The 27,883-nt window shown below is 40.0% G+C and overlaps 1 protein-coding gene across 1 annotated transcript; it reads left to right on the top strand.

The window, feature by feature from the left end:
- Positions 1 to 311: 311 nt before the first annotated feature.
- Positions 312 to 27,822, top strand: map3k4 (mitogen-activated protein kinase kinase kinase 4). The gene is made up of 26 exons (XM_037685197.1): positions 312 to 517; positions 6,087 to 6,268; positions 6,351 to 7,774; positions 11,110 to 11,526; positions 11,652 to 11,809; positions 13,210 to 13,326; positions 13,452 to 13,551; positions 13,673 to 13,756; positions 13,863 to 14,132; positions 14,205 to 14,354; positions 14,645 to 14,806; positions 14,890 to 15,023; positions 16,871 to 16,949; positions 17,033 to 17,111; positions 18,243 to 18,345; positions 19,148 to 19,270; positions 21,139 to 21,239; positions 21,327 to 21,407; positions 21,485 to 21,676; positions 21,764 to 21,834; positions 21,922 to 22,038; positions 22,129 to 22,288; positions 22,375 to 22,497; positions 26,836 to 26,942; positions 27,259 to 27,438; positions 27,517 to 27,822. Exons 1-26 carry the CDS (start codon positions 486 to 488, stop codon positions 27,535 to 27,537), a joined length of 4,767 nt encoding a protein of 1,588 aa, XP_037541125.1. The 5' UTR covers positions 312 to 485; the 3' UTR covers positions 27,538 to 27,822.
- The last annotated feature ends 61 nt before the right edge of the window (positions 27,823 to 27,883 follow it).

The raw sequence follows: 27,883 nt of genomic DNA, 5'->3' as shown, positions 1-27,883 counted from the left end.
AATTAAAACACATAAAAACAAAACTAAAAGCTTTTGATATTGCTTGAGAAATTATGGAGAACTACAGAATATGGCAGCTTGAAAGCCACTCAGAAACAAATAAAGCAGGGTTTAAAACTTGTATCCACTCCCTAACATTTCAGGCTTATGGGTCAAGTCATGACCAAAGTGTAACTGATTCTTTATGACTGTGCCCTGTGGATAAAAACAGGCACTGACTCCATGCTCAGTTATTACATGGGAGCTTGACCCATCTCGGCTGCCGTAGCAATGAAAGGCTGAGGCGCTCCTCCTCAATGAACGTTGAGAAAGATGGCGACGGCATACGCACAAGCGAAAGGCTACGGTGCCGGCGGAAGGAAAGTGCTTTAAAGAGCCAAAAATCCACCTTCGTTGCAAAGATTTAGAAGTGCAAAGTGTGTCCGACATTAAGTAGACATGCTCTAGTCCATGCACGGCTAGGAACAAAACGCCGCTGTTTTGCTATGGAGCCTCCGGATCGGAACAAACCCAGCAGGTATGCGGTTTTGTTGAACAGACGCTGTACCACCGAGAGCCCGCGTTGCTAAATAGGGAGCCGCTCGCGCACTCCTTCAGAAATCCACTTCCTGTCAAACAGTGGTACGCTTGCAGCGAATGCATTTGCAACGGAGGAGTTGTAAACTTTTTTTTTTCCGAGCCGACGTTCTAATCGCACTTTTGTCGAGGATATTACATTCTTAATTGATAATTTTGGCCTCAACCGTGAAAGATAAAACGCTTGTCACGCGATAAGATAAAGACGGGAGGAATAACTGTGCAAACATGTCAAGCTAACATCCTCGCTTAGCTAGTGTCGCCTCTTCGTGTCAGTTTATTGTTCCCAACGCGCACGAACCGAGCTGAAGTTTGAAGGGTTTTGTCAAAAGGTGGGTTTCTCTACGCGGACTTTTGAGGCGTTGTTGTTTTGTTTATTTGAGATGTGCAAATTCATCGAACCGCAAACTTCGCTGGCTGTAGCTAGCGTGCTGTGCACCACTGTTGTTGTTAATCCTTCAGCTGGACTTTTCGTTTCTGTTGTTCGTGAACTCCACGCTTTGTGCACATTTCTTTATTTTTTAAAAATCTAAAACCGTGTAATAGTTGCTGTGTTACCGGGTTTGTAAAGTTGACTCATTATTGCATTAGTCTGAAGGAGTTTGCATTATTAAAGTCGATGAACATCGATATGTTTTTTTTTTGCAGAATGCATGCCATTATTTAGGACGTTTTGTCACTAGTGCACATAAATCGGAAAAACTGCCCCCCCCAGTCTGACCCTTAGGAATCCGCTGTTATGTCTTCCCCTCTCCTCCCTCTTTTACAAACAGTTGTTTGTTTGCAGAGCGAGCAACTTTCAGGGCATTTATCTGCTTGGATCAGGTCTTTGTCCCATAATCCTGGTCTTAAGGAAATACCCAGTGTTCTGTTTTTTGCCCGGGATTTCACTAATAATTACGTGCAAACCAGTTGTGTTAAACTGGATACACAAACAGCCCATATTATGCAATACTGGCCTTGTGTATTTGTATTGCTGTGTCCCATTTAATTTCACTAGGAATAATGAATCTGTGCAATTGATGAGAGCAAATCAGGTATTTATTGTTCACACACCAAAGTTTAATATTATGCACACATTTTTTTCAGTCTGTTTTACGGATGTAGTCATGTTTTTAGAAAAAATCTTAATAGATAAATGGCAAATCTGTGGTGACAACACATGGTCAAAGCTGCAAATTTAGCAGGGAATCCATATTCTGTCTGTTGTGTGCAGAGTGCAGAGCTCTGCAAAATAAACTACATTACTGCACAGCTATGTTGAGAAAGATGAGTTATGTGCTCGCTCAACAATTGAAGGCTATCTCTATCTTTGCAAGTACAGAGGTCCTTTGTCAATAATGTCTCATTCTCAGCCTGTCTGAAGACATTGTGGCTCACAGGCATTCCAGAGATTGCAGGATGTGGTGCACTGTGTGCTGTAGATTGCTGTCTAGAGTCTTGCAGGATCTCTTTGGGCAGAACTCATTAATGCCTACATTTGCCAGCAGCGCAGGCTGCAGAATACAGATGGACTGTCCTCTAGCATTTCCTAACTGCATCCTATCTCTGCCCACACCTGCTTTAGAGATGGAAGCTTTCACATTCTCTCCCTCTCTCTCATCTGTTATTCCTTTGAGACAATAGCATCTTTGTGATAACGACTCTGTGGCAGCTGATGTTTCCTAGATTGTGGAATATTGTTAATGACGAAGGAAACAATCAGAGGTAGCTAAGTGCTTTAGAATTACAGGACTATGGGCTAGATTTGATGTTTGTAGCATGCATGGCTGCAAAAGAAAGCGCAAGTCGGGTCTGTTGCGTGTGACGCCACAATTTCAGATCGAGTTTCAAAATTGGAGCAGATGGATGCATTTGTAATGTAAGGGTTGTGCAGTAAATAAACTGAAAATCGCTCCATTTACTGTATGACTCATGCTACAAGCAGTCTAAACAGTAAACCCAGCAATGATTTGTAATCATGCATTTACTGTAAAATATATATATACTGCAGGGAAAAAGCCCTCTGTTGCACACATACACATTTAATGCTTTGCACAGTTCTAAGTTGGGAAGGCAGGGAGGTCCAATCCTTGCAATGTCACACTGTTCAGGGGAATGGGTGTGGTCACGTACATGGTGTTCATTGTTTCTGAATTCCGAAAAACCATGATTAAAACCATACGACAAAATAATCTCATCAGTTCTGCCCATTTCTTGCAGGATGGCCACTGCTCAGAGATTCATATTGATTTGCTGCACTGCTATAGGAAAGAAATTACATGTGCACATTTTATTTGCATGACAATTGTCAACTCTTAACTATGGGCTCAAAGGAGTTGCTTAGCTGGCACATGCTTTTTACAGTGAGGAGTGGGGGGTCATCAAAGTATGCATTTAGCCTGCAGACCTTCAGTTATGCTAGCATGACCTAATTAGAGCAAAGTGTGCTCTTACAAAACCTCTGTCACCTTCTCCTCCTTTTCCTCTCTTTTAGTAAAAAATCCCCTTTAGTTTGGACATTGTGAGCAAGTGTGCTCACTTACCAGCTGTGTGGCATTCAGCTGTGGGCCTCACTGGCCACGTGTCAGAGCTATTCAATAGAGTGCCCCTTGCTTGTATAATAGAGTGGATGGTTGATGTCAAAGGTCAGCCCCCCTGCCACCCTCCTGACTCTGGCAACCCTTCGTATCTCTGCTTGTCTCTATTCAGAAAAGACTTTAGATTCTGTGCTGTTTATTATTCACTTAGTGTTTCTGCCTGGGGGCTGTAGCATTCCACTGGCCTTTATTGGAGTTCCAATGAGCCATCCGATGAGCCATTGAGCGCAGCCAGACACCATCTGCAGTGATAATTCACTGGTGGTAGTCAGCAGGGGCAGCTTGAGGACCATAGTGTGGCTGTGGTTAACTGCAAGACTTGCAGGCCACCAACTTTTTCTGTGCAGTCTGTGCGTAGGTTTAGGGAAAATTAAAAAATAAAAATAAAAAAACTCAAGAATTTTCACAGCCTTTCCTGCAACTGCACAACGTGTGCTTGAAATGTCCCATGGCAACCTAACAAACAACCGGCAGTGATGGCGTCACTGGCCCTTTTTTCATTCCTGAGTGATTTAGTCATGCTGCTCTTCTGCATGTACAAATTTTTTATTTTTTTTAAAACTTGGTTTCATTCCCTCTCTCATGCATGGGCTATTTTTGTCCTTAGGCACCCCAGGGCTATGCATGTCTCTTGTAAAGTTTACAAATGTTCATTCATCACCTGATGCAGCAAAATTTTGAAGGAAAAGAGGTTTTGAAATACATAGTTGCATTGTTACAGGGATATGATTCTAGTTGTAAAAAATAATTTATAGTGGTTTCTAATGCTCTATTATTACAATGAAAATGACTCATTGGGCCTATTTTCTGCTAGTGCAAAACCAGTTCTCCTAAATTGTAAGGATAAAACTAGAATATTAAGATCATTATCAAATATCTGACTCAGCAAGCCTGGTTGTTATGAGCAATATTGTTAACATCCAAGCAGTTTCTCATTTTTTCTATATTAAATTGCTGGTATACCTAGACTTGCAGAATAAGCAGCAGGTGTCTGTCTGCCTTTCTTGTCCAGCTGCTCACAGAGTCATTGTGCATTTCTTTGGAGAGAGACAGATTTTGCGATAGGGCAGATGGGCAATAGAATCTGGATCTTCTCTCTTTGGCTCCCTGAAAAGCCTCAACAACTGATTTTCAGATTACCCCTCCTTCACGCCTTAACACACTTTCTCCCCAGGGAAAAGGATATAGCTTTGCCCCTTTCTGTTCCGTCTGTACGCACATTAACAGACACGTGTTGGGAAATGCCTTTAAGTGAAATAACTAATGGTGATCCGTACAAATATCACTCATTTTAATGCTGCTCCACATCTTTTTTTTATTTTTTATTATTGTCTGTTTTTATTGAGGGTCAGCGGAGTGGGTTCAGGGATGCCCTTCTCTCTAATCCTGTTTAAAAAAATACTCATAAAAAGGCATTGCAAAACAAAGCTATTGACTTTACGATCCAGGAAGGGTTGTCGTTTTGTTCCTTAAAGGAAAAGGTTCAAGTTAATTTGAGTGTTTTCTGCTTTCTGCAACTAGATCCTCAAAAGTTTTTTTAATTTTTTTTACTTGGAATTCATAGTCATGTTGAAATGTTGTTAAGCCACCATGATGTCTGCATTTTTGTTGTTTCTCAAGGTTCACTTTGATCTAATGAAGTAACAAGTTGTTTTACATTCTTACTTAGTTTGCAGTTGGTTTAACATTTGTGCACCTGGGATTGACTCGGTGTTCTTAGAAGTCTTGGTTTTTGCAGCGTAGATGTTGCCTTAGCAGTCATATTTAATGAACGTAGCCATGTATCCGTTTGAGTGACCATGTTTACCATAGGTTATTATCCTTCATCTAGACGGCTTTAGGCTTGCACAGAACACTGCTGTAATACATTTAGAAGGAAGCCAGATTCCAACAGATGGACTTCTGATTCTTACTGTTGACAACTGCAGATACTGAGTCTAGTTACAATTTAGCAACTTGTTTGTCATGCATTAGAAGTGATTTGCTATGGGAGCAAATAACTCAGTGCAGTTTGTCCTTACACATAGGCCTGTCATAACAAATTTTGCTGGGCGATTAATTGTCTCAGAAATTATTGTGATAAGCGATATTATTATTTGAAATTTGACAATAATTAGTAATGTCAATTTTAAGAAGAAATGTTTAATTTGTTTTGCATGTAGTACCATTTTTGACCACCGGATGGCAGTATAAGACTGTTTGAATTGAAGGATGGATAGTGAGGGAGCGAGCAGCGTGTCTCTTTAAGAAAAATGGGAGGGAGGCCCCTTGACGTGACATGGGCTGTCTCCGGTTCTCAAAATGGCAGCCGCTTGGTGTGGTTTGAGCTCTTTAGCATTACATTTTTCACACAAAGCTTTTAATTAAAAAAATCAGTAAATAAGTTCTCAGCTTCTTTTTGCAAAGAAAAACTTTTTTACACAAAGGCACGGGTTTCAACCGTGAATTTTGGAGCTTCGACAAGACGGAGGGTTTTTTTCCCTGAGGTTGGCCTGTTAGCTTAGCTTAGCTTAGCTTGTAGCTTAGCTTCTCAGCTTAGCTGCTTTTAATGATCCAAAAAGGCGATTTTGCATGGTTAACATGGATTTTAAAGAGAAAAGAGAAAGGGAGGGGTCAGTGAAGAGCACCGGAGTTGAGCTTTTTGTCATCCAGTGTCTTCAGTAGAAAGAGAGAGACACGAAGAAACAATAAAGCCGATAAATGAAAATGATGTCGATAATTTTTATTTATCATGTGATTAATTGATTTATTGTTTATCGCGACAGGCCTAATTACACACACATTTCATGGGTTTTAATTTTCTACATGATTGAAATGGTCCAACATCTTGCCACATGGCATTTCTTCTAGTTTATGTAAATAAATAAATAAACAACGTGTGTCACATATTTGTTCGGTCAAATTTTCCTTAACGCCATTTATTCTTCACAGACCGGGCAGGGGAAATGCGTCCCAGCAGAACTCTGAGATGGATGACTCCTGGGACACGCCCAGTGAGGAAGAGGAAGTGATTTATGGCACAACACCTCCTTATTCTGCACGTCAAATAAAGCGCATGCATGGCAAGAATCAGAAAGCTGGCCAAAGAAGTGCAGGTCGGTCTCCAAACAAAGGTAACGTAATCAGTGTATTTGTTAAATAATTCTATGGAAATTATGCCTGTATGGTACTCACTTTGAGTCTGCAATCCAGCAGATGTTAGCCCCGCTGCTCAGAGAGACGGTCCCAAACCAGCAGAGACCCCTGAGGATCACAACTACAAGCAGGGAAAGAAACAAAAGGCCACTCTCCGTTCTATAGAAAGAGACCAGAAGAAGACCTTCGAAGGCTCTTTTATAATAGTAGAGCATGCAAAGTCAAGCCATTTTGGTCCCATCAATATGGATCCCAGGAAGCATTACTTAAGCTTGGGCTGCAGCAGTGGTAAGCTACCTGTGAGCATGCCCCATATAGCTCGAACCCATCGGCAAACCTCAAGGACAGACTGTCCCGCTGACCGCCTCAAGTTCTTTGAAACTCTGCGTCTGCTACTTAAGCTAACATCTATGTCCTCTAAGAGGAAGGAGAAGGAGCAGAGAGGCTTGGAGAACATGGCTTTTATGGGTCACAACAATGAGGTCATTTGGTTGGAGCTGCAGGCTTGGCACGCACGCCGTTCCACCCATGACCAAGACCTTTATCTTTTCACTGCCCGTCAAGTCATCCCTGACATCATCAACAAAGTGCTGCACTTTAAGGTAAACTATGGCAGCCTGAGAGGAGCTCAGTGTTCAGAGGCTCAAACAGTCCAGGGGAACTGTCAGAATGTTCCACATCTTGTTTCTGGAGATGAGGAGGTTCCTGTAGCAAAGACCAACCACTGTGGATTAGATCACTGGGGCTTCAGTGCCTCATCGTCTTCAGCAATGAATGCAGCAGAGCCTCTAGGTTCTGGCACTGATTGCAAGGAGCATCTTCAATGCCAACGGCTAGCCTTTGAGCAGGTCAAACAGGTTATGGAACTGTTGGAATCTGTTGAAGCTTTGTACCCCTCATTGCAGGCGTTACAGAAGGACTACGATAAATATGCAGCTCGAGACTTTCAGGGCAGGGTGCAGGCACTCTGTCTGTGGCTCAACATCACCCAAGACCTCAACCAGAAGCTGCGTGTTATGGCCACCGTGTTGGGCCTACATGACTTATCCCGTATCGGGTGGCCTGTCTTTGAGATACCCTCACCCCGCTGCTCCCGTGGAAATGAAGATGATAATGAGGAAGATGGGGAAAATGACTCTACGGCTACTTTTACACCTGAAAGTGACCGAGAGGACCGAGATGTCGAGGAGGAGGAGCAGGAGGAAGTTGAGCACATAACGGAGGGAGAGCTTTCTCCCACCTTGACTCCTAAATTTGCTCGACTGCTGTCAGAGGAGGAGTTTCTCCCAACTGCTACTGCTAGAAATTCAGAATTGACTGCAATAGGAGAAGTTTTCTGCCCCACAGCCATTTACAGACCATTTGTGGATAAAGCTTTGAAACAGATGGGACTGCGTAAATTGATACTTAGACTACACAAACTCATGGACCGATCTCTTCAGAGGGCCAGAGCAGCGCTGCTTCGACACACTCCTGCACTTGAGGTAATGCCATCATTTCTTAAACACTGCGCTAATACCAGTTCATTATAAATAATTTCTCATTGAACAGAACAAAATCAAACGTTCTCTAACACTGTTATGGCCGAACCATGTGGTGTTTTTTTGTTTCTATATCAGATTCCAAGTATCAGATGAGGATCCAGATCAAATCTTTATTGCTAAAAGGCAAAAGCGGACGGCAATGTTTTTGCCCGTGTGTGTGCATGTTCTGATGTTTGTTACCAAAATATGTCGTGAACCACCAGAGGAATTTTAATGAAGCTTTCAGAAAGTAATCATTGGATCTACATCTACAATTGATTAACTTTTTGAAGACTTCCCAATATGAGATAGCTGCCACATCCAAGTGACCCTAGAAAATACGGAAATTGCCTTACAAATATTGGGCTAAAATTTGATGTGGGTGTAGATGAGGGTCATTCACAATACATACCAGTACTCTTAAGTCAGGGGTGTCCAGTCCTGGTCCTTGAGGGCCGTTATCCTCCATGTTTTCGATGTTTCTCTGCTAAAACACACTTGGTTTGAATAAATGGGTGATTAACAGGATTTTGTAAAACATGAATAGATAAATCAGTTATTTATTTATTTATTTTTCCCTGGACTGGGATTTGAACCAGGGCAACCTGTTCACTGAGAGGCAGCAGCTCTACCAACTGTGCCACCGTGCTGCCCCTTTTGCAAAACATAAGGAGATACTGGTAATTCAATCATTGATCGAGGTGTGGTGGAGCATGGAAAGAAGTAAAATATGTAGGATAGTGGGTGTCGAGGACTTGGCTTGGACACCCCTGCTGTACGGGCTGCTCATTCTGCAAGCTCTTTGTTTCAAACTTTAGTATAACCTGCCAGAGTCAACCCTGTCTATTAACACCATATCAAATTACCCATTTGTTTCATTTTAATGAAACATTCAGAAAGTAATCCACAGTTTCTTTTTTGTTGAAACGTTTCGTTTTTCATCCAAAAGACTTGATCAGTCCGAGGAGCCACAACGAACTCAGTCTTATAAATACCACCTTCACATAGTGGGTCAACCAGTTTGATGGTTTTTATTTATAAAACTGAGTTTTTTGTGGCTCCTCGGACTGATGGAAGTCTTTTGCATGAGAGATGAAACGTTTCTACAAAAAGTAACCGTCCAGAGGACCTGACTTAACTTTGTTGGATTTTTCTACCTGGATTATTGAGCATGAACTTTGGTATTCATAAAGTAACCTTAGCCATTACTAAGATAGCTATAACTCTGTATTTTTTGTAGACATTGGTTTAAAATTCGATGAGGTAGTAGCTGAGAGTTATAACATATCATGAGTGTGAGATGTCGCATGAGATCACGTAATGTTATTCTCAAGGGTTGACCAAAGCAGCTTTAATATAATTCTGTCACATAAGATGATGACCATATTTTTTCACTCTATAAGTCACGTTGTTGTTTTTTTTTTTTTTTTTTTTTTTTTGTTGCATAATTTACATGCCCTGCAACTTACACACCAAAGCAACGTATTTATGGATTTTTCCACTTTATTAGACATATTTGGACTGATGCGACTTGTACGGCGGAATATACGGTAGTCTTAAACTCTGGCCATGGTTGATGTGCATTCCTTCAAGGAATGCTAAGTCATTTTTTAATTGGTATCACTGACACAGACTACACTTAATTTTCACTCTGTTTGCCAGCTGTGCTTGATATGCGCTTAAAATTATCTTTAAGCGCACGTTTAATTATTATATCTACACAAGTGCAGCTTAACAGAGATTTTGATAAACTACTACTGTGTCACTGATAATTTTCACAAAGCACACTGTTGAAATTTACCAATATCACTGGATTATTGGGAGATGTCTCATTGCAGGATTAAGAGACAAATGACATATTAAAGATGTCCTTGTTAAATATATGTGAAGCTTGAAACGTTGTATTCATTATTATGGATCAAAATATTGCTAGTGCCATTTGTTATTACTATATTCTTATTTTAGTGATTTTATTCCAGTGTTTTCCTTTTTAAATATAATTTTACTGTAGCCTTTTTTCCTCCATTTAACAATATTTTCCTGGAGAAGCAATCATATGAACCAATAATGAAAACAGTTTTTTTTTTGTAGTCCCGTAATGAACTAATTTCTGGTGTATTTCATATATTTGTTGCTTGTTTTGAACAATCATGACAGAGTTTGGACCAAATGTCTGCTAGATTATTTTGTCAAAAGTAAAAAAAAGATGATATGAACCACGTTTTCTTGGAAAGCTGATTATATTTTCAGGGTCAGTGTGGTGATACAGTTTGAAGCATTTCTCTAAACTAGGTGCAGTATTCTCAGCAAATTTACAACCAGGCAAACATCAGATGAAGTCAATTTTATTTATATATATCAGGTGGACAGGAGTCATATTGCAAGCTGGATTTCCCATAATGTGAAGGATATTTTGAGATTTTTTCCATTAATCAATGTTGAATAATACATACCTTAATGCTATAATATGATAGGTAAAAGAATAAAAAAGGACTGTTAAATTAATAGTTGCATTTATTGCAGTAGATCATCCATTTAGGGGCCGAGATGGGGCATAGACAGGGCAGCCGACTTGGGACCAGAAAGTCGCGGTTTGACTCCCAGCCATTCCCACATGTCGTGGGGACTCTGAGCCCCACATGTCGTGGTGTCTCTGAGCCAGAAACCTTATCCCTAATTTGCTTCCCGGGCACTCGGTAGCTTGCCCACTGCTCCACCTGGGTGTATCCCAGGTGTGATCGGATAAATGCAGAGAACCAATTACGTCATTTTATGGGAACATACAGTGATGACATATAGCACTTACCTTTAACTTTAACTAACTTTTGATTGTTATAGAAGAAACAAGCTTGCAGGAGACACAAGGGCAGCTGTGTCTGAGTGGTTAGAGCAGTCGTCCTCCAGTGCAAGAGTTGGGGGTTTGATTCCACCAGCAGTCACATGCCAAAGTGTCCATGGGCAAGACACTGGACCCCTCATTGCCTCTGATGTGTGTCCCATCGGTGTATGAATGTGATAAAGCATTGATTATTCTTTGTATAGATCTAGTAGAGTGCTGTATGAATGTATAAATGAGGGCACAAATTGTAGTGTAAAGTACTTTGAGTATCTTGATAATATAGAAAGGTGCTATACAAGTACAGTCTATTTACCATTTACAAGTTATGTTTAGACATCTGTAATGGGCTGAGGAACCAGAAAAGAGTTTTGAATGCTATTTTTAAAGTTTTTAAAACGATAGTTTTAGAAATACTGTACTTAAACATGTAAGTTTACTGTACTTTTTCCACCTGCAGTTTGCAGACTCCCCAGACCCCATGATGTACAGTGATTACCTGCCAGAGCTGTCACACCACGTATTGTCTACCAGTTGTCAAACTGATCCCAAGTTAGGAGCCGACCAGGTGTCCTGGGAGGATTTGCTGAACATGGATCTCCCGTCCTTCCAGCCAGCATTCCTCAAGCTGTGCAGAGTCCTCCTCAACGTTATTCACGAATGCCTTAAACTACGACTTGAACAGAGGCCGGCTGGAGACCCTTCGCTGCTCAGTATCAAGCAGTTGGTGCGTGAATGTAAAGAGGTTCTTAAAGGAGGCCTTCTGATGAAGCAGTATTATCAGTTCATGCTTCGTGGCGTGGGGACTGATGCTCAAGGCTTGCAAACAAATGCCAATATTGACGAGTTTGAAGAAGACCTTCACAAAATGCTAGTGGTAAGAGTTCCTCTGAGTTCTTTAAAGATGGAAATTTTTGTTTAATCCCAAAAGCTGATGATTTCTGCATTCTTAAAGTTGCATAAAAAAGTAGTGTAGTTGCATAACGTTGTTCTGTTTTATAGGTTTATTTTGAGTATATGCGCAGTTGGATCAAGATGTTACAGGAGTTGCCTCAAGCCTCCCACAGCTTAAAGAACCTCTTAGAGGAGGAATGGAACTTCACTAAAGTCATCACTCCATACATTCGTGGAGGGGAGGCCCAGTCTGGGGAACTTTTCTGGTGAGTCAACCTGCAGAACGTAACCTGACTTCCAACTTGTCGAGTGGCCCAACAGCTTGGGGCAATAAAGACGTGGGCAGGGTTGTTTTGTCCACTGCTGGCCCCTGCAAGCAACCAACTCTCAGCTCATTATGAAAACTGTAACAGAGCATATCAAATGTCTCTGCCAAACACAATTACTAGCTATTCCATCTATGAAATGATTAAAGTAACCTTTAAAGTTTTTTGTATTATTGTAACTTTCCACAGGCCTAAAACAACAACAAAAAACAGACTTGTCATAGCCAATGTGGAGAAGCTTTAGTGCAGGGATGCACTTATACCAGTATCAGGTTTTGGTCCATTTTATGTACGTGTGTGTACTTGTATTTGTACTCAATGTTCCAGTATCACAGTAACCAGTACTGGTGAGCAGTCAGGTGGTTGTGCAAGAAAATAAAAAGCAATGTTTTTATTTTTTTTTTTCCCCCATTCGTTTTTACAATCCTTACCAGTTGGTGATGTTAGTGCTCCACAAAGTTGTTTGCTAACAGCCATCAAATGTAAAAAATGAAAACATGTAGGTATTTTGACGTGAACTATGAAGGCAAAAGTAAAGCTGACTTCAACTTATGCTCAGCAAAACTGCCAAGAGGAGGGATGAAATCTAGTATCATTTAAAAAAACTAATAAAGTGTAGAGTTCAAACAGTTTGCTAATAGCAGTCTTGCAATATTCTAAACAATGTTTCTAAACACTCTAAAAGTGCACAGAATGTCGTGATTTCCCTCTCTGTGCCTCCTCTGCTCTTTGCCACCTGCAAGTGCTCTTGGCCACGCCCACTTCTCCACTCTGCACGCAGATCAGCTGTTCAGCTGCAGGAGGAAGTTTATCCTGCAGTGTGTGCTGCGCAGAGGTGCCAAATAGTTTAAAATAATTTATTTAAAATAAAAATTCCGTGCTGATCGTGCAGCTCATCCATCAATCAGCCAATTGTGTGTCATGTCCAATCTTATTTTGAAAAACTGCGATAGAGCGAATCTGCGATAAACCAACCGCGAAGTATCGAGGGATTTCTGTAATTTTAAAAAGTATAATAGCATTAATTAGTATTCATGTTAGTACTCGGTAAGTATCGGTACATGGCAGGTGCTCAAACTTTGGTGCTTGGTTTGAAAATAAAACGTGGTATCGGTGCAGTCCTACGTTGTTGTCGTTGCTGTCCTACGTTGTTGTCGTTGCTGTCCTGGGTTAACCTTAGCTGTAACGCATAAAAAAAGACTGATTGCAGTAAGGTGCAATGCAGACTACTCAGAATCACTGCTTAAAGTCACAGCTTCAAAAATCTGAGCTATCTCAATAAGTATTGAGTTGCAAGACCAACATTTTAATAAAAACAAGGACTGTAATTGCTTTTGCAGTAACATTGCTGGCATGCTGCTGGAGTCCACTGGAGAGTTCCTTGATGCTGGTTTGCAGAAAAGCGGGAATCAGTTCTGGGAAAGCGCTGATGACAACACAGCTTCTGATGAGATCAGGTAAGAAAGAAGAAGAAAAAAACACTTAATAAGTAATAATTACATAAATTTGTCCTTGTTTTCAGTCCAATGGCAGTACTGTATTCAACATTTTTTATTTTATTATATTTTTTTGTATTTTATAGGCGACCAGTTATTAAAACTAGTCGGTCACTGAAAGAGCTGTTCCACGAGGCCCGGGAGCGAGCGTCAAAGGCTCTGGGCTTTGCCAAAATGCTCCGCAAGGTGACAATCATTGTGTGAAACCAAAAATCACAGCCTTACTCATTTTGCAGTGAAGTCATCACCTGTTCACTCAGCCCACTGAATGTGTTTTCCTACACTTTGTTTGATTCCCTCTCTGCAGGATTTGGAGATAGCTGCAGCTTTTAGCATTGCCAGTGGGGTGTCTTGTCTTCTGAAGGCTCTGAAAAAGGGAAACTATGTCAAGGTGTCCTTGTTTTTTGATTTTCCCAAGTTTTTTTTATTTATTTTATACTGTACAGTTTTTTTTCTTTTATGTCATTTATGTAACTCTTTGACACTTTTATCTCCAGGTTCAGATACCAGGCTTGGAAGAGCTTCAGGTGTTTGTTCCCAGTTGCTTAATGGATCAGCGGCCTCTCATTCTTCAGCTTCTGAATGCTGCTGCTGGCAAAGACTGCTCAAAAGAGCATGATGAAATTGTAGAGTTTGAAGCCTACCTGCTCATGAGCAAACATGGAGCCGGGGACTCGAATACAGATTCTGACTGGGCTCAGTGGGACGGTGAGCTGCTCAAACTGGTCCCACAGATGGAAACCGTTGACACTTTAAAGGCCATGAAGGTATGTTACCGCTTGGATTTTAATGCGTTTTTGGCGTTTGGAGAGCTTTCACTGATCCGACTTGTCTTTTAGGTGGAGAATTTGCTCCTAATTGTGATGCAGTCATCTCATCTGGTGAGCCAGCGGAAGGCTTTTCAGCAGTCCATGGAGGATGTGCTTACTCTTAGCCGAGAGCAAACATCAAGTCAGCCTCTCATTGCTAGCGCTCTTGAAGATTTGAAGGTGCTTACATAACCCTGTGTTATGTATTGAATAGACAGTTGCTTATCTGTGTTCTACATTCATATCTGTTTTTACTGCAGCTGTGCTCATTTACCCTAAAAAAGCAAACCTACTAAACTTAAATAGCTGTTCCATTCAATACCACATTACCACGTAGAGGAAAAATGTATCACTGTATGCGATCTGCATTCTGTGGTGAAGCTGCCATCAGTTGCTTTCTACACAAAACTTTGCATGATAATAACCTAATTGTTAACTCGTAATTCTTGACTTTTTTTTTCTTGGCACAGAACAAAGCCCTGCAGCTGTGTGTCAAGATAAGCACAGCAATTGACCAAGTGGAGTACATGTTCACCACAGAGTTTGAGGCGGAGGTGGAGGATTCTGAGTCGGCTACTCTGCATCAGTACTACAGGGAGGCGATGATCCAGGGATACAATTTTGCCTTTGAGGTAAAATATTTTTAGGGAATACAAAGTGACTGTGTGTGTTTACTTGCTTTTTTTATTTCAGCTGTTTACTGTTTTATTAATAGTACCACAAGGAGGTGGTTCGCTTGATGTCAGGGGAGTTCAGACAGAGGATCGGTGAACGCTACATAGCTTTTGCGCAGAAATGGATGACGTATGTTCTGACCAAATGCGAGAGTGGCAGGGGCACCAAGCCTAGGTGAGACCCAACTTTCTATTTGTAAATACTGACATGTGCTTGTCATTCTTTACATTCATTTGCTCTGTCAGCCAGTGTTCTGTTCCTCTATTAAATTAATTAAAAATTGTAGATTGACAGCTTTAATTTGAGGGTTACCATTTCCAAATTAAAGGAAGGATTTAGAAATTACAGAAATTTCTCTAAAATGTAGCATAACTCAGTTTGTTATAGTAAACTGGTGTCTTCTGTTTGTTCACAATTAAACTTATTGATTACCGTAATTTCCGGACTATTGAGCGCACCCGAATATAAGCCGCTCCCACTAAATAAAAAAATAATAATTTTGTCATATATAGGCCAGAAATTATAAACTAATTTTTTACATATAAAATAATAACAATATATAAAAATTACATATAATAATAATAATAGATAATAATAAAAAATTATATATAATAATAATTTTGTACATATTTATGTGTCCATGTTGTAATATGAGGTATTTATACAGAAAGATTTTTTAAAACTTTTAATTAAATACATATCGGTAACGTACACAAATACATACAGTAATTGGTTTTTTTCAGTGCCTGTAACACGGCTGGTAAAAAAAAAAACACAGTAGTCTACCAGAAGTCGTAAATTGCTATCTTCATCCTCCTCCTGCTCCGCTGTGAGGATCCACTGGCAGACTTGAGCAAAAGTTGCTCCCCGTTCTCTCCTCCCTTCCCCATTTTATTGGTCCACTGTGACCTTGGTAATTTCATTGGTCAGATTTTTTTTTTTTTTACCTTTTATTTATACAGGTAGTCTCATTGAGTCACGAGGACCCAGCCCACAAGAGAGACATGTATTGGGCAGCTATGTGAGTGCCTGGGTGTGACGATGCTAAATATTTTGGCAGCATGAAGCTTGTTAGCCAGTCAAAAAAAAAAAAATCCATTAATTAGCCGCAGCGTTGTATAAGCCTTTGAAAAAGTAGTGGCTTATAGTCCAGAAATTACGGTATGTGTTGAAGAGACTTCAATTTGATTTTTCCAGTAGCATTTACTGCGTTGTCAAAGAATTCTAAATGCAAGTGAAACGGGTCTTTCTACTCTGAAATCAAGAATACGTTGAGATCTGCAAAATTAAAAGGCCCATATGACGGTAGAAGACTAAAGAGATTGATGAAGGCAAGAATAGTTCATGGTAAAGTGGAAAACACCCCTTACAACATCCAGAAAAAACAGAAAAGTGGCTGATTTTAATGTTACTTACCACAATGTCTTTCATAAAGGAAAGACCTCAGCAGGGCAAGTACAACATCACACATAAACATTGTTCAAGTCAATAGTGTTTATTGACTAGTGACAAAAAGATAAATTCAGAAGTGTGCAAGGATGTACTGTCTTATCTCTATGCAAAAGCAGCAGAGTTGATAGCAGAGATGCTCTCCATTCCATGTCGTCGTGTGATTTCAGTCAGAATGAGCTAAAATTCACCTGCTGAAAACAAAAGCCTTAATTTCAGCTGCAGTGGAAAACATCACAGATTCCTTACTGCAGGAACGTATGGCAAAATGTTAAACTAGCATTTTATTTGTAGTTTTATAAGCAACTTATGAGCAACAAGTTGTGTAAATAGACCAAACTCAAATTTGATTTTGTTTTTAGCTGTTTGAATTTCAGTGATCCTTCTTCAGAGGACAATCAGCTTAGATTGCAACAAAACATTAATGACATTGGTGTATTGCTATGATGACTTAAGTACAAGTTATGTCTTTCTAATTAGGAGCTCAAGTGGTGTCCCAACTTTCACTTTCCTCTTCAGACCATCTGAAGTTTTGGGGCACACAGATTGACCTTACTGTTCCTCTTCCACAGGTGGGCGACTCAGGGTTTTGACTTTCTTCAGGCCATCGAACCAGCCTTTATATCTGCCTTACCAGAGGAGGATTTCCTGGTAAGGGTTTACGTTTTTTTATTTATTTGTTTTATGTATCTTATACAAAAGGCATGATTGGATGGTGATTTTATTTTTTACAGAGCTTGCAAGCCTTGATGAATGAATGTATTGGACATGTGATTGGAAAACCTCATAGCCCAGTTACTGGCATCTACATCCGTAAGTTGCTCTGCTGTGGTATGAAGTGTTGGAAGACTCTGTATCTGTGGCTCACCATGGCAATAAAAAGGTTTATTTGTGCCACTCTTCATCGTAACACTCTGCACTCAGTGGTCTTGCAGGGTCAAGAGTGTTAAGTTTGTTTTTTTTAACTGGGTGTTTGTTAGAACACATCCCATCTAGGCCTGTCACGATAACAAATTTTACTGGGCCATTAATTGTCTCAGAAATTACTGTGATAAACGATAATATTGTTTGAAATTAGACAATGATAATTAGTAATGTCAAATTTAAGAAGAAATGTTGGTTAATTTCTGTGTCTAGTACCTTTTTTGACCACTAGATGGCAGTATAAGACAGTTTGAGCCGAAGGATGGATAGTGAGGGAGCGAGCAGCGTGTCTCTTTAAGAAAAATGGAAGGGAGGCCTCTTGACGTGACATGAGCGTTCTCTCGTTCCTGTTTTTCGGTTCTCAAAATGGCGGACTCCGTGTGGTTTGAGCTCTTTAGCATAGCATTTTTCACACAAAGTTTTTAATTTAAAAAAATCAGTAAACAAGTTCTCAGCTTCTTTTTGCAGAGAAAAACTTTTTCCACGAAATCACGGGTTTCAACTGTGAATTTTGGAGCTTTGACAAGACAGAGGTTTTTTTCTCCGAGGTCGGCCTGTTAGCTTAGCTCGTAGCTTAGCTTCTCAGCTTAGCTGCTTTTAACAATCCAAAAACACGATTTTGGACGGTTAAAACAGATTTTAAAGAAAAGAAAAAGGGAGGGGTCAGTGAAGAACACCGGAGTTGAGCCTTTTGCCATCCAAATTCCCTATTCATGCGATCAATTGATTTGTTGTTTATCGCGACATGCCTAATCCCAGCATAGGTTAAACTTCAGCTGCGTCACAACCTTGCCAAGCTAAAAGCCACATGAGTAAAAACCATCACTACACAAAGCTATGAAAATAACTGAGCCGCTTGTTTGATATCATTATTCCATAGAAGTTGGAATATGCTCAGCGGTCCCATTGGAAAATGTTTTTAATCAAAGCTGACACTAAATGCACAAAAACGATTAAAATGTGTATTATTTAACTACATATTTGAATCTGTGAATATACTGTGGGTGTTTGTCTTTCCAGCTCCCAGGAATAGTCCTCGTCCTGTGAAAGTTCCTGCCCCTGTGCGCTGTCATAGTGATCCACCGAACCCCAATTTGTTTATTCCCAATGCTGAAGGTTTCAGGTAAGTTACTAAAGTTCAAGTTTTTGAAGTTTTTTTTCTTTGAATGCTTTACTGCATGGCTTTATTTTATCATTTCACTTTCAAAACAAGCATGTGTCAGCCTCTGTGTGCATATGCTGCTTATATACACACAGTAGTCCCTCGCTACTTTACGATTCATTTCTCGCGGACTCGCTCTGTCACAGTTTTTCAAAATAAGATTGGACATGACGCACAATTGGCTGATTGATGGATGAGACACACAATTGGCATGGAATTTTTATTTAAAATAAATGATTTAGCACCTGTATGCAGCCCACAGCTGCAGTAGAAGCTTCCTTCTGCAGCGTGTCGTATCTCCGCTCTGCACCAAAGAAGTGGGCGTGGCCGAAAGCGCTTGCAGATGGCAAAGTGTAGTAGGAGGCAGAGAGCTGAAATCATGACATTCTGTGCTCTTTTATAGCATTTAGAAACATTGTTTAGAATATATATATATATATATATATATATATATATATATATATATATAATATACTAAAATGTACTACTACTACTTGGACTACTGTATCTCTGTTACACGGTTTTTCACTTATCACAGGGAGGCATGGTCCCTGACACCTGTGATAAATGAGGGAACAATATATATATATATATATATATTTCATCTTTACAGATCTGTGTGTCTTTGTAATGAGTATGTTTAATGCTTACGTTTAATATCGAGATTGAGTGTCTGTCCCACAACCAGTCACCCACGCATACATCTGTTCACAAAGCCCACCTCCCTAAGCAGCGCTCCTCAGTGTGTTTTTTCACCACGCAGCTCTCGAAGTCTTCCCTGCGATCTTCGGAACCAGCTATTCCCCAATGGCCCTCGGCCCGTCCCTCAGGGCCCAGGGGAACAAAGCCACATGAAAGCACTTGGCAGCAGCCCCAGTGAAGTCAGGTAGCCTTGTCCTAAAGCAGAAATGCTCGCAGAGACAGCCTCAGTGACAAATGAAAATCATTGTAAAGTTTCCAGTAATGGAACAAGGAAATGCCTCATGGTTGTTGTTTTAGCCCATGGTGTTGACTTCTTAAATATAGCTGGTTCTGTTGAAGGATATACGGCATAAATATATTTGAGGTTTTGGTTAATAATCTTGACTGATATTGATTTTATCTTCCTCACTGTCCTGAAACGAACATAAAATTCAATATTATAGCATATCTAGCACGTAAAGATTTCATTCACCGTAATTTTTTATTTTTATTTTAAGAAGTTTTAGTTTGCGTGTATTCGATCTTTTTAAAAGTTTTTTTTTAATCTTTGTTCCAACTCAAATCCTGAGGCATTATCCTTCTACCTTGCATGTCATCAAAACTGATGCTGCGTCCATAACACAGCATTTTGTTTTTTAATTATTATTAATTTGCTGATTAGATGCTGAAAATACAGTTGGCAGGGAATTGGTGACGTCCACTGATGATTTTTCTAAATCTAAAAATCGATTTCTAAACCCTCTGAGTTTTAAAGGCTTTGATAAAGCATACATGTGATCAAAGTTGAAAATAGAACATATCCAAACTTCACACAAGTTCTAACCACTGGTCATGGGAAGAGACTTGATTGTTGTGCATGATGTGAAAATGAACTCTGCCTCAATGAAAGCGTGACGTATAATAGTCTGCTTTTTAGTTCTCTTTGCATCAGTCTTGCTTTGACGCTGGTGATTTACTGCTTTTACACTCTTGTGGCGCATTAGTGTGGGCTTGAAATCGGAATGCTTATTTGAGCAATCTAACCTTGTGTGAAAGACAAGAATTGATTCTGAACTCACAATGGACTTCAAAAGGTACTCTAAGACGAGCCCCTGCTTCTTGGGAAGTGTTAACAGATGTTCTTTTTAGATCACCGATCTCTAAAAAGCCTGACTGGCCCGTTCCAATTTTGTTTTATAAACGACACTGTCGGGTGTTATAAGGTCACAATGCACCTTCAATTTTCTAATCTTATTTTATTGAAAAACATACCCTTGAACTATATCCTAGAAATGATACAAACTTGTTTTAACTGGCCATGAAGTAGTGCTCTGAAATATAAATGAAGTTTAGACAATTGTTAAAACTACAAAAACTCTGTAAAATCAGTTTTTCATGTATCGTCCGATCTCCCAAAATTAAGGAAATCGGGGCCCCTAACTCTTTTCCATTTTTAAATCTAATTTTATGTATTATACCATAATTAAATCCTTTATTAGAAAACCAAAATCAGAATTTCAGACACGTATATATTCAAACCCGTGACTTTACAGTTTAAACATTTTAGTTTGTAATTAGAGCACTACCAGACAAAATTCCAACTTAGATTTTTGTTTAAATTCCATTTTCAAATATATTAATATGACGTATGGCTTGGCCAAGCAATTTGTCATGAACCCTGTAAAAGATGCACCTCGAGACAAATTTCAGGTGCTTAGTTGGATAGTTCTGTATTTTGCTGACAAACGCCCATATCAGGCTGCTGCCGCCACCGTGCTATAATGCAGGAATGGTATCTGATAGAGAATTTGTAGCTTGACAGTATAACTTGTCAGCCTTGTGAGATATGTTTATCTTTATAAATAATGCCCAGTCTATTGAATTTGACTCATTTGATGGATTAAAATGTCTCAAAGATGATGCACCCAATTTTGAATCATGACTTGGTTTCCACAATTAACTTGATAGAGCCACTTAGTGCATGAAATTGTAATAAATGCAAACTTTGATCTTTCTTTAGACTGAAATGAGTAGATTTTGACTGTTGCGTGAGTTTCTGTCATGTCTCTACAGAGGATCCAATTTCCATGAGAATGATCGTCTTTCTTCGGTGGCAGCAGAGTTGACGTTTAAATCCCTGAGCCGCCACTCCAGTCCCACTGAGGACAGAGAAGGTTGGAGTGTTTAGTAACCTGCAAGGCTGTTATATCTACCATTCTTCTTTTAAATTCTTGTATAATTGTTTTATTTTGTTCTCGCAGAACCTTCATACCCAAAAGGAGATCCAAACAGCGCCGCACGCAGAAGCTGGGAGCTCCGCACCTTCATCAGCCAGTCCAAAGGTGAGCACCTTCATTTGTAAGGAACGTCACTGACCATACGGTATTACAAAATGTTGACTTCCTGTTTCTCCTGTCAGACATGGCAGCGCGACAAAGCCCAATGGAGGCCGTCCGTCGCTCCATTCGTAAGTTCGACGAGAAGCGGTACGCCTTGATGAAGCAACGCAACATCATAGGTCAAGTGTGTCACACGCCCAAGTCCTACGACAACGTCATGCATGTTGGACTCCGGAAGGTGACTTTCAAGTGGCAGAGGGGCAACAAGATAGGTACGTCTATGGGGTGACCTTTTTGGTTATGATGCAGCTCATTTATCACCCGTGCAGATAGTGATGTTGCATTTTGTGTGAAATCAGGTGAGGGCCAGTATGGAAAGGTGTACACCTGCATCAGTGTTGACACTGGAGAGCTGATGGCTATGAAGGAGGTGTGTAGCACAGCTAATTCAGTCCAGTAAGTTTTGAAAGACAAATTTTAGAGGATGGTTAAAAAAATGCGTCTTGTTTTTATGTAGATCCGATTCCAGCCAAATGATCACAAAACCATCAAGGAGACGGCAGATGAGCTGAAAATATTTGAAGGCATCAAACACCCAAACCTGGTGCGATACTTTGGAGTTGAGCTGCATCGGGTAGGACGCTCTCATACAACCCGTCCAACCAGGTAACAAGTGCTGCAAACTGAAACAGATGGGTATAAACATGCACATACTCATCTATAGGAGGAGATGTACATCTTTATGGAGTACTGCGACGAGGGAACGCTGGAGGAGGTCTCCAGACTGGGACTCCAGGAACATGTCATCAGGCTTTACAGTAAACAGATCACCACAGCCATCAATGTTCTGCACGAGCATGGCATTGTTCACCGTGACATCAAAGGTTTGAGATTATATCACACGATTTTCTTCCTGTGGGACGACCTTAAAGTTTATAACCAGTTTCTTTGTTTGGTTCGTTCTCAACAGGGGCCAATATCTTCCTGACATCATCTGGCTTGATTAAGCTGGGTGACTTTGGCTGCTCGGTCAAGCTGAGGAACAATACTCACACCATGCCTGGGGAGGTGAACAGCACTCTGGGAACAGCAGGTAAGTCTCAGAGTTACAGGCCCCACCTAGAGGAGGCATTTCATTTTTTCCCTCCTCCTGCAGGTCTTTTCTGTGTATTCAGTATTTACACAGATGAATGTTTTTGTGTTGTCCGTTACTAACATGTAAAGTAATGTGCAGAAGTCCTAAGCTTCCAGGCTTTACCAATTCAAGATGGCCACCACAAGTACACAATCTTAGCAAAAACAAAAATGGCTTCAACTCAGCCATTTTTACAGATATTGAGCTAAAATCTTAGTCATTCACAACACATACTCCAATCATTAACTGTTCTCACAAAATCTGCTTTTAAAACTTTGCTATTAAGTATGGACTCAGCTCTGTCTGTTAGCAAAATGTCTCATGAACTACTGGACGGATTTGAATGAAACTCAGAAAACAATCAATGTATGAACATTTACAACTACGGTAATTAACTTTTGGAATCAACCCAATTTAGAATGGTCTTCATAGATAACTGAGTGTAGGAAAAACAATAGTGGCCATAACGCTGAAGATTTACAGATATTGAGCTATAATTTGTTGTAGAACCTGAATATCTTCCCCAGCACACACTTTAAGTGCTAACAATTCAAACTCATCTTTGTTTAAAATGTTTGCATTAATTTTTAGTGTCAAGACTGTCTGTCTGTTAGCAAAATATCTCATGAACCACAGGAGAGATTTTATTGAAACTCAGAAAGTACCGTATTTTTCGCTGTGTAAGTCGCGGTATTTTGCATAATTTGCATGCCCTGCGATTTATACGTCAAAGTGACCTATTTATGGATTTTTTCCCATATTTATAAACCAATTTTTGGCTGAGATATGACCCGTTTTCATTCATTCTGACTGAAAATATTAAACACTACCATTTTCAGCCCCTAGATGGCAGTTTTGCAGTATGGCATGCCGTTGTGTCATGTAATAGGTAAAAGTGGCTATTAATGACACACTTGACTTGCCATAGCCTGCCACTGTCATCTGCCTGGAGCAACCGTCAAATCAGCTTCATTTCGCTGCGCCTCCCTGGCGAAATGCAGCTGATTTGACCACTGAAGTGCATTTATTAAGTAAAAGTTCAACTAAGACACACCTTTACTATAAAGTAGAGCAAGCAAATAATTGTTTTTAGGTGTTTATCTGGTTAAATTTAGTAGAAATGGACAGCGAGTCGCCCTCTGCGTGTTCCTGTTTCCGTGTATTGGCTTTTGAAAATGCAGCTGATTTGATCGTCAAAGTGCATTTATTAAGGAAAAGTTAGACTGAGACACACATTTGCTACAATTTTGAGCAAACAAATAATTGTTTTTAAGTGTTAAGCTTGTTAAATTCTTGTTAAAGTCCTCCCATGCATGCTCCTGCAGCCGCCATTTGGCAGCCAATCGATTTTTGGCAAAACACCAGTCCACATTTCCGGGCTGTCAGCGGTGACGCATAATAAATGTGACTTATATGGCGAAGCGACATATTTATGGATTTTTCCACTTTATTAGACATATTTGGACTGACGTGATTTACAGGGCGGTGCAAGGTTTACAGCAGAAAATACGTTAATCATATAAAACCTGTAATTTATTAGTTTTTGGAGTCAACCATGTACAAGATGGCTGCCACAGTTTATTGACCTTTGCCTTCACAAAAAGGCTATAATTTATTCCGATTTATAGATACTGAGCTATATTTGGTGTAGCAGATTATCATCGCCAACATATACCTCAGAGTGTGAACACATTTCACAAGAACACGTGAGACTAAGCATAACATCACATCCAAGGTTTGACCACAACTGCTGTAACTCTGTCCTTTCTCGTCATAAAATGAACTCTGGCACGAGAGGCGGTGGATGATATGTATTCTTTCAAGTAATCATATACGTTTTATATTTTTTTCTTTTAAAAGTGTATTTTCTTACCAAATAACCAGTTATAAATGGTGTCTGCTGTCCCTTTGTTGTCACTTTTGTTCCCATTTCGTTAGTTGCATTTACAAAACGTGCCCAAGCTAACAGTTAGAGAAGGTTAAAACTGTATTTTTTTTGCACCAGTAAGCTATTTTGCCATACATGACCATGATGAGCAGTCATTTGTTAGAAATCCAGCTAAGACTTGACTCTGGACCAGAGAAACTCTTCATCTTTCAGTTGCTTCATCACCGTCTGTCGAGTTTTTAGCTAGTAGCTCATATCCTGTTGGTGCAGACATACAACTTTAAAATAAAATATTGTCGTCAGTATAATTTTTTTTTTTCATGGATTCAACAAAGAAATGGAAATATGTGTTTTGAAATTAGGTGTAAAAATTTGGTTGTATCTTTAAACCTTAAAGAAATGACTTATTGTAGGTCATAGATTACGTGAAGTGGTGTAACAAAACAAAACGTTCTTGTAGACATTTGATGCCTTTTCCTTGTTTTCACTCTAATCACTGTCGAACCAGAAAACCTTTGACTTCCTGAAAGTCTGTGTTGCTACACTAAACATGTTTTCTGTCTTGTCATTCTAATCGTCTTTCTGCAAAACAACTTGTTTCTAACTAAATCCAGGCCATATTATTAAAAATACTATACAGGTGCTGGTCATGAAATTAGAATATCATGAAAAAGTTGATTTATTTCAGTAATACCATTCAAAAAGTGAAACTTATATATTATATTCATTCATTACACAGACTGATATATTTCAAATGTTTATTTCTTTTAATGTTGATTATAACTGACACCTAATGAAAACCCCAAATTCAGTATCTCAGAAAATTAGAATATTGTGAAAAGGTTCAATATTGAAGACACCTGGTGTCACACTTTAATCAGCTAATTAACTCAAAATACCTACCAAAGGCCTTTAAAGGGTCTCAGTTTAGTTCTGTAGGCTACACAATCATGGGGAAGACTGCTGACTTGACAGTTGTCAAAAGACGACCATTGGCACCTTGCACAAGGAGGGCAAGACACAAAAGGTCATTGCTAAAGAGGCTGGCTGTTCACAGAGCTCTATGTCCAAGCACATTAATAGAGAGGCAAAGGGAGGGAAACAATGTGGTAGAAAAAAGTGTACAAGCATTAGGGATAACTGCACCCTGGAGGGGATTGAAACAAAACCCATTCTAAAGTGTGGGGGAGATTCACAAAGAGTGGACTGCAGCTGGAGTCAGGGCTTCAAGAACCACCACGCACAGACGTATGCAAGACATGGGTTTCAGCTGTTGCATTCCTCGTGTCAAACCACTCTTGAACATGAGACAGTGTCAGAAGTGTCTCCCCTGGACTAAAGACAAACAATACTGGACTGCTGCTGAGTGGTCCAAAGTTATGTTCTCTGATGAAAGTAAAATTTGCAATTCCTTTGGAATTCAATTCAGTTTATTTATATAGCGCCAAGTCACAACAGAAGTCATCGCAGGGCACTGAACAGAAATATTCATACATAAAATAAGTCATCAGAAACGTTCATATTTAAAAATAATAATTTAACATTTATCTGAGGCTCAAGGTTTAGGTCCCAGAGTCTGAAGGAAGAGAGGAGAGGCACAGAATCCATGTTGCTTGAGGTCCAGTGTCAAGTTTCCACAGTCAGTGATAGTTTGGGGGGGGAGCGTGTCATCTGCTGGTGCTGATCCACTGTGTTATCTGGGGTCCAAGGTCAATGCAGCATCTACCAGGAAGTTTTAGAGCACTTCATGCTTCCTGCTGCTGACCAACTTTATGGAGATGCAGGTTTCTTTTTCCAGCAGGACTTGGCACCTGCACACAGTGCCAAAGCTACCAGTACCTGGTTTAAGGACCATGATATCCCTGTTCTTAAATGGCCAGCAAACTCACCTGACCTTAATCCCATAGAAAATCTATGGAGTATTGTGAAGAGGAAGATGTGATACACCAGATCCAACAATTCAGAAGAGCTGAAGGCCACTATCAGAGCAACCTGGGCTCATAACACCTGAGCACTAGTGTCAGACTGATGGACTCCATGCCACGCTGCATTGCTGCAGTAATCCAGGCAAAAGGAGCCCCGACTAAGTACTGAGTGATGTACATGCTCATACTTTTCAGTTGACCAACATGTCTAAAAATCCTTTTTTTTTATTGGTCTTAACTAATTTTCTGTGATACTGAATTTGGTGTTTTCATTAGTTGTCAGTTATAATCATCAACATTAAAAGAAATAAACATTTGAAATATATCAGTCTGTGTGTAATGAATGAATAGTATATACAAGTTTTGCTTTTTGAATGGAATTACTGAAATAAATCAACTTTTTCATGATATTTTAATTTTATGACCAGCACCTGTAAATGCATCCGTAGATCGTAACCAAATGCCTGTGTTTAAATTTTTCAGCGTACATGGCTCCTGAAGTCATCACAAGAGCAAAGGGGGAAGGTCATGGGCGCGCAGCAGACATCTGGAGTTTGGGCTGCGTCCTCATTGAGATGGTGACTGGAAAGGTGAGAAGCGATGGAAAGAGATCTCAAGGAGAGGGAGGAATGTGCAAAGGTTATGTTATTGTCACTTTGAAGAAGATAACAGGCTGACTGTAGCTGCTACATGAAACAGCAATTTCAAGTTCAGAAACGTTTGTTAGAACTTTTTTTTTATTTTGGTAGCTGAAAGATAAAAATGCTCATTTTCGCCTGCGTGTCCCAACATGTTCACTTCCTCATTTCCTCCCCTCAACTAACCAATTCTCCTGAGCCATAAAAAACAAAACAAAAGGGAAAAACAAGGAAATGGCTCACTTTGAGGGTTTTTTTTTACTTGCAGAGGCCCTGGCACGAGTACGAGCACAACTTTCAGATCATGTACAAAGTGGGCATGGGCCACAAACCTCCCATCCCCGAAAAGATCAGCACAGAGGGGAAGGACTTCCTCGGCCACTGCCTCGAGAGCGAACCGAAACGTCGCTGGACGGCCAGCATGCTTCTCGATCACCCGTTTGTCAAGGTGAAGCATTATTCTCAGTTTACACCAACACTGATGGTCCAGCAGTCACTCACTTGATTTCTGCACCTCGTCTTTCAGGTTTGCACAGACGAAGAGTGACGTCTCTTTGGCTTTTTCGCTTACAAACCGAAGCACTACTGTACACGCTGGTGGCAAAAGAAGAAGAAAATACTGTGGATGTGAAGACGACGGATGAAGGCACATGGATTTAAACTGAGGAACTAATACGATATCATTTCAGAGGACAACTTATGAAATAAATTTAATGTCTTTATGATGGTCGGGGGTGGGACTGTACATACTGTAAGAAGAGGATTGGCCTTAAACCCTGTATAAAAATATTGTAAAGTTAATTATTGCTAGATTTGTTTGTTCTCACTGGTAAGGCATTGAGGAATCCTGTTTTTGTTTGTTTGTTTTTAAAGTTGGACGGGGAGGGTGGGAG

This window comes from Nematolebias whitei, chromosome 1, assembly GCF_014905685.2.
Source record: "Nematolebias whitei isolate Nwh7 chromosome 1, NemWhi1, whole genome shotgun sequence".
In the NCBI taxonomy this organism is placed as follows: domain Eukaryota; kingdom Metazoa; phylum Chordata; class Actinopteri; order Cyprinodontiformes; family Rivulidae; genus Nematolebias; species Nematolebias whitei.
Note: the sequence above shows the minus strand (reverse complement) of the source record. Positions and strands in the feature narration are given on the sequence as shown.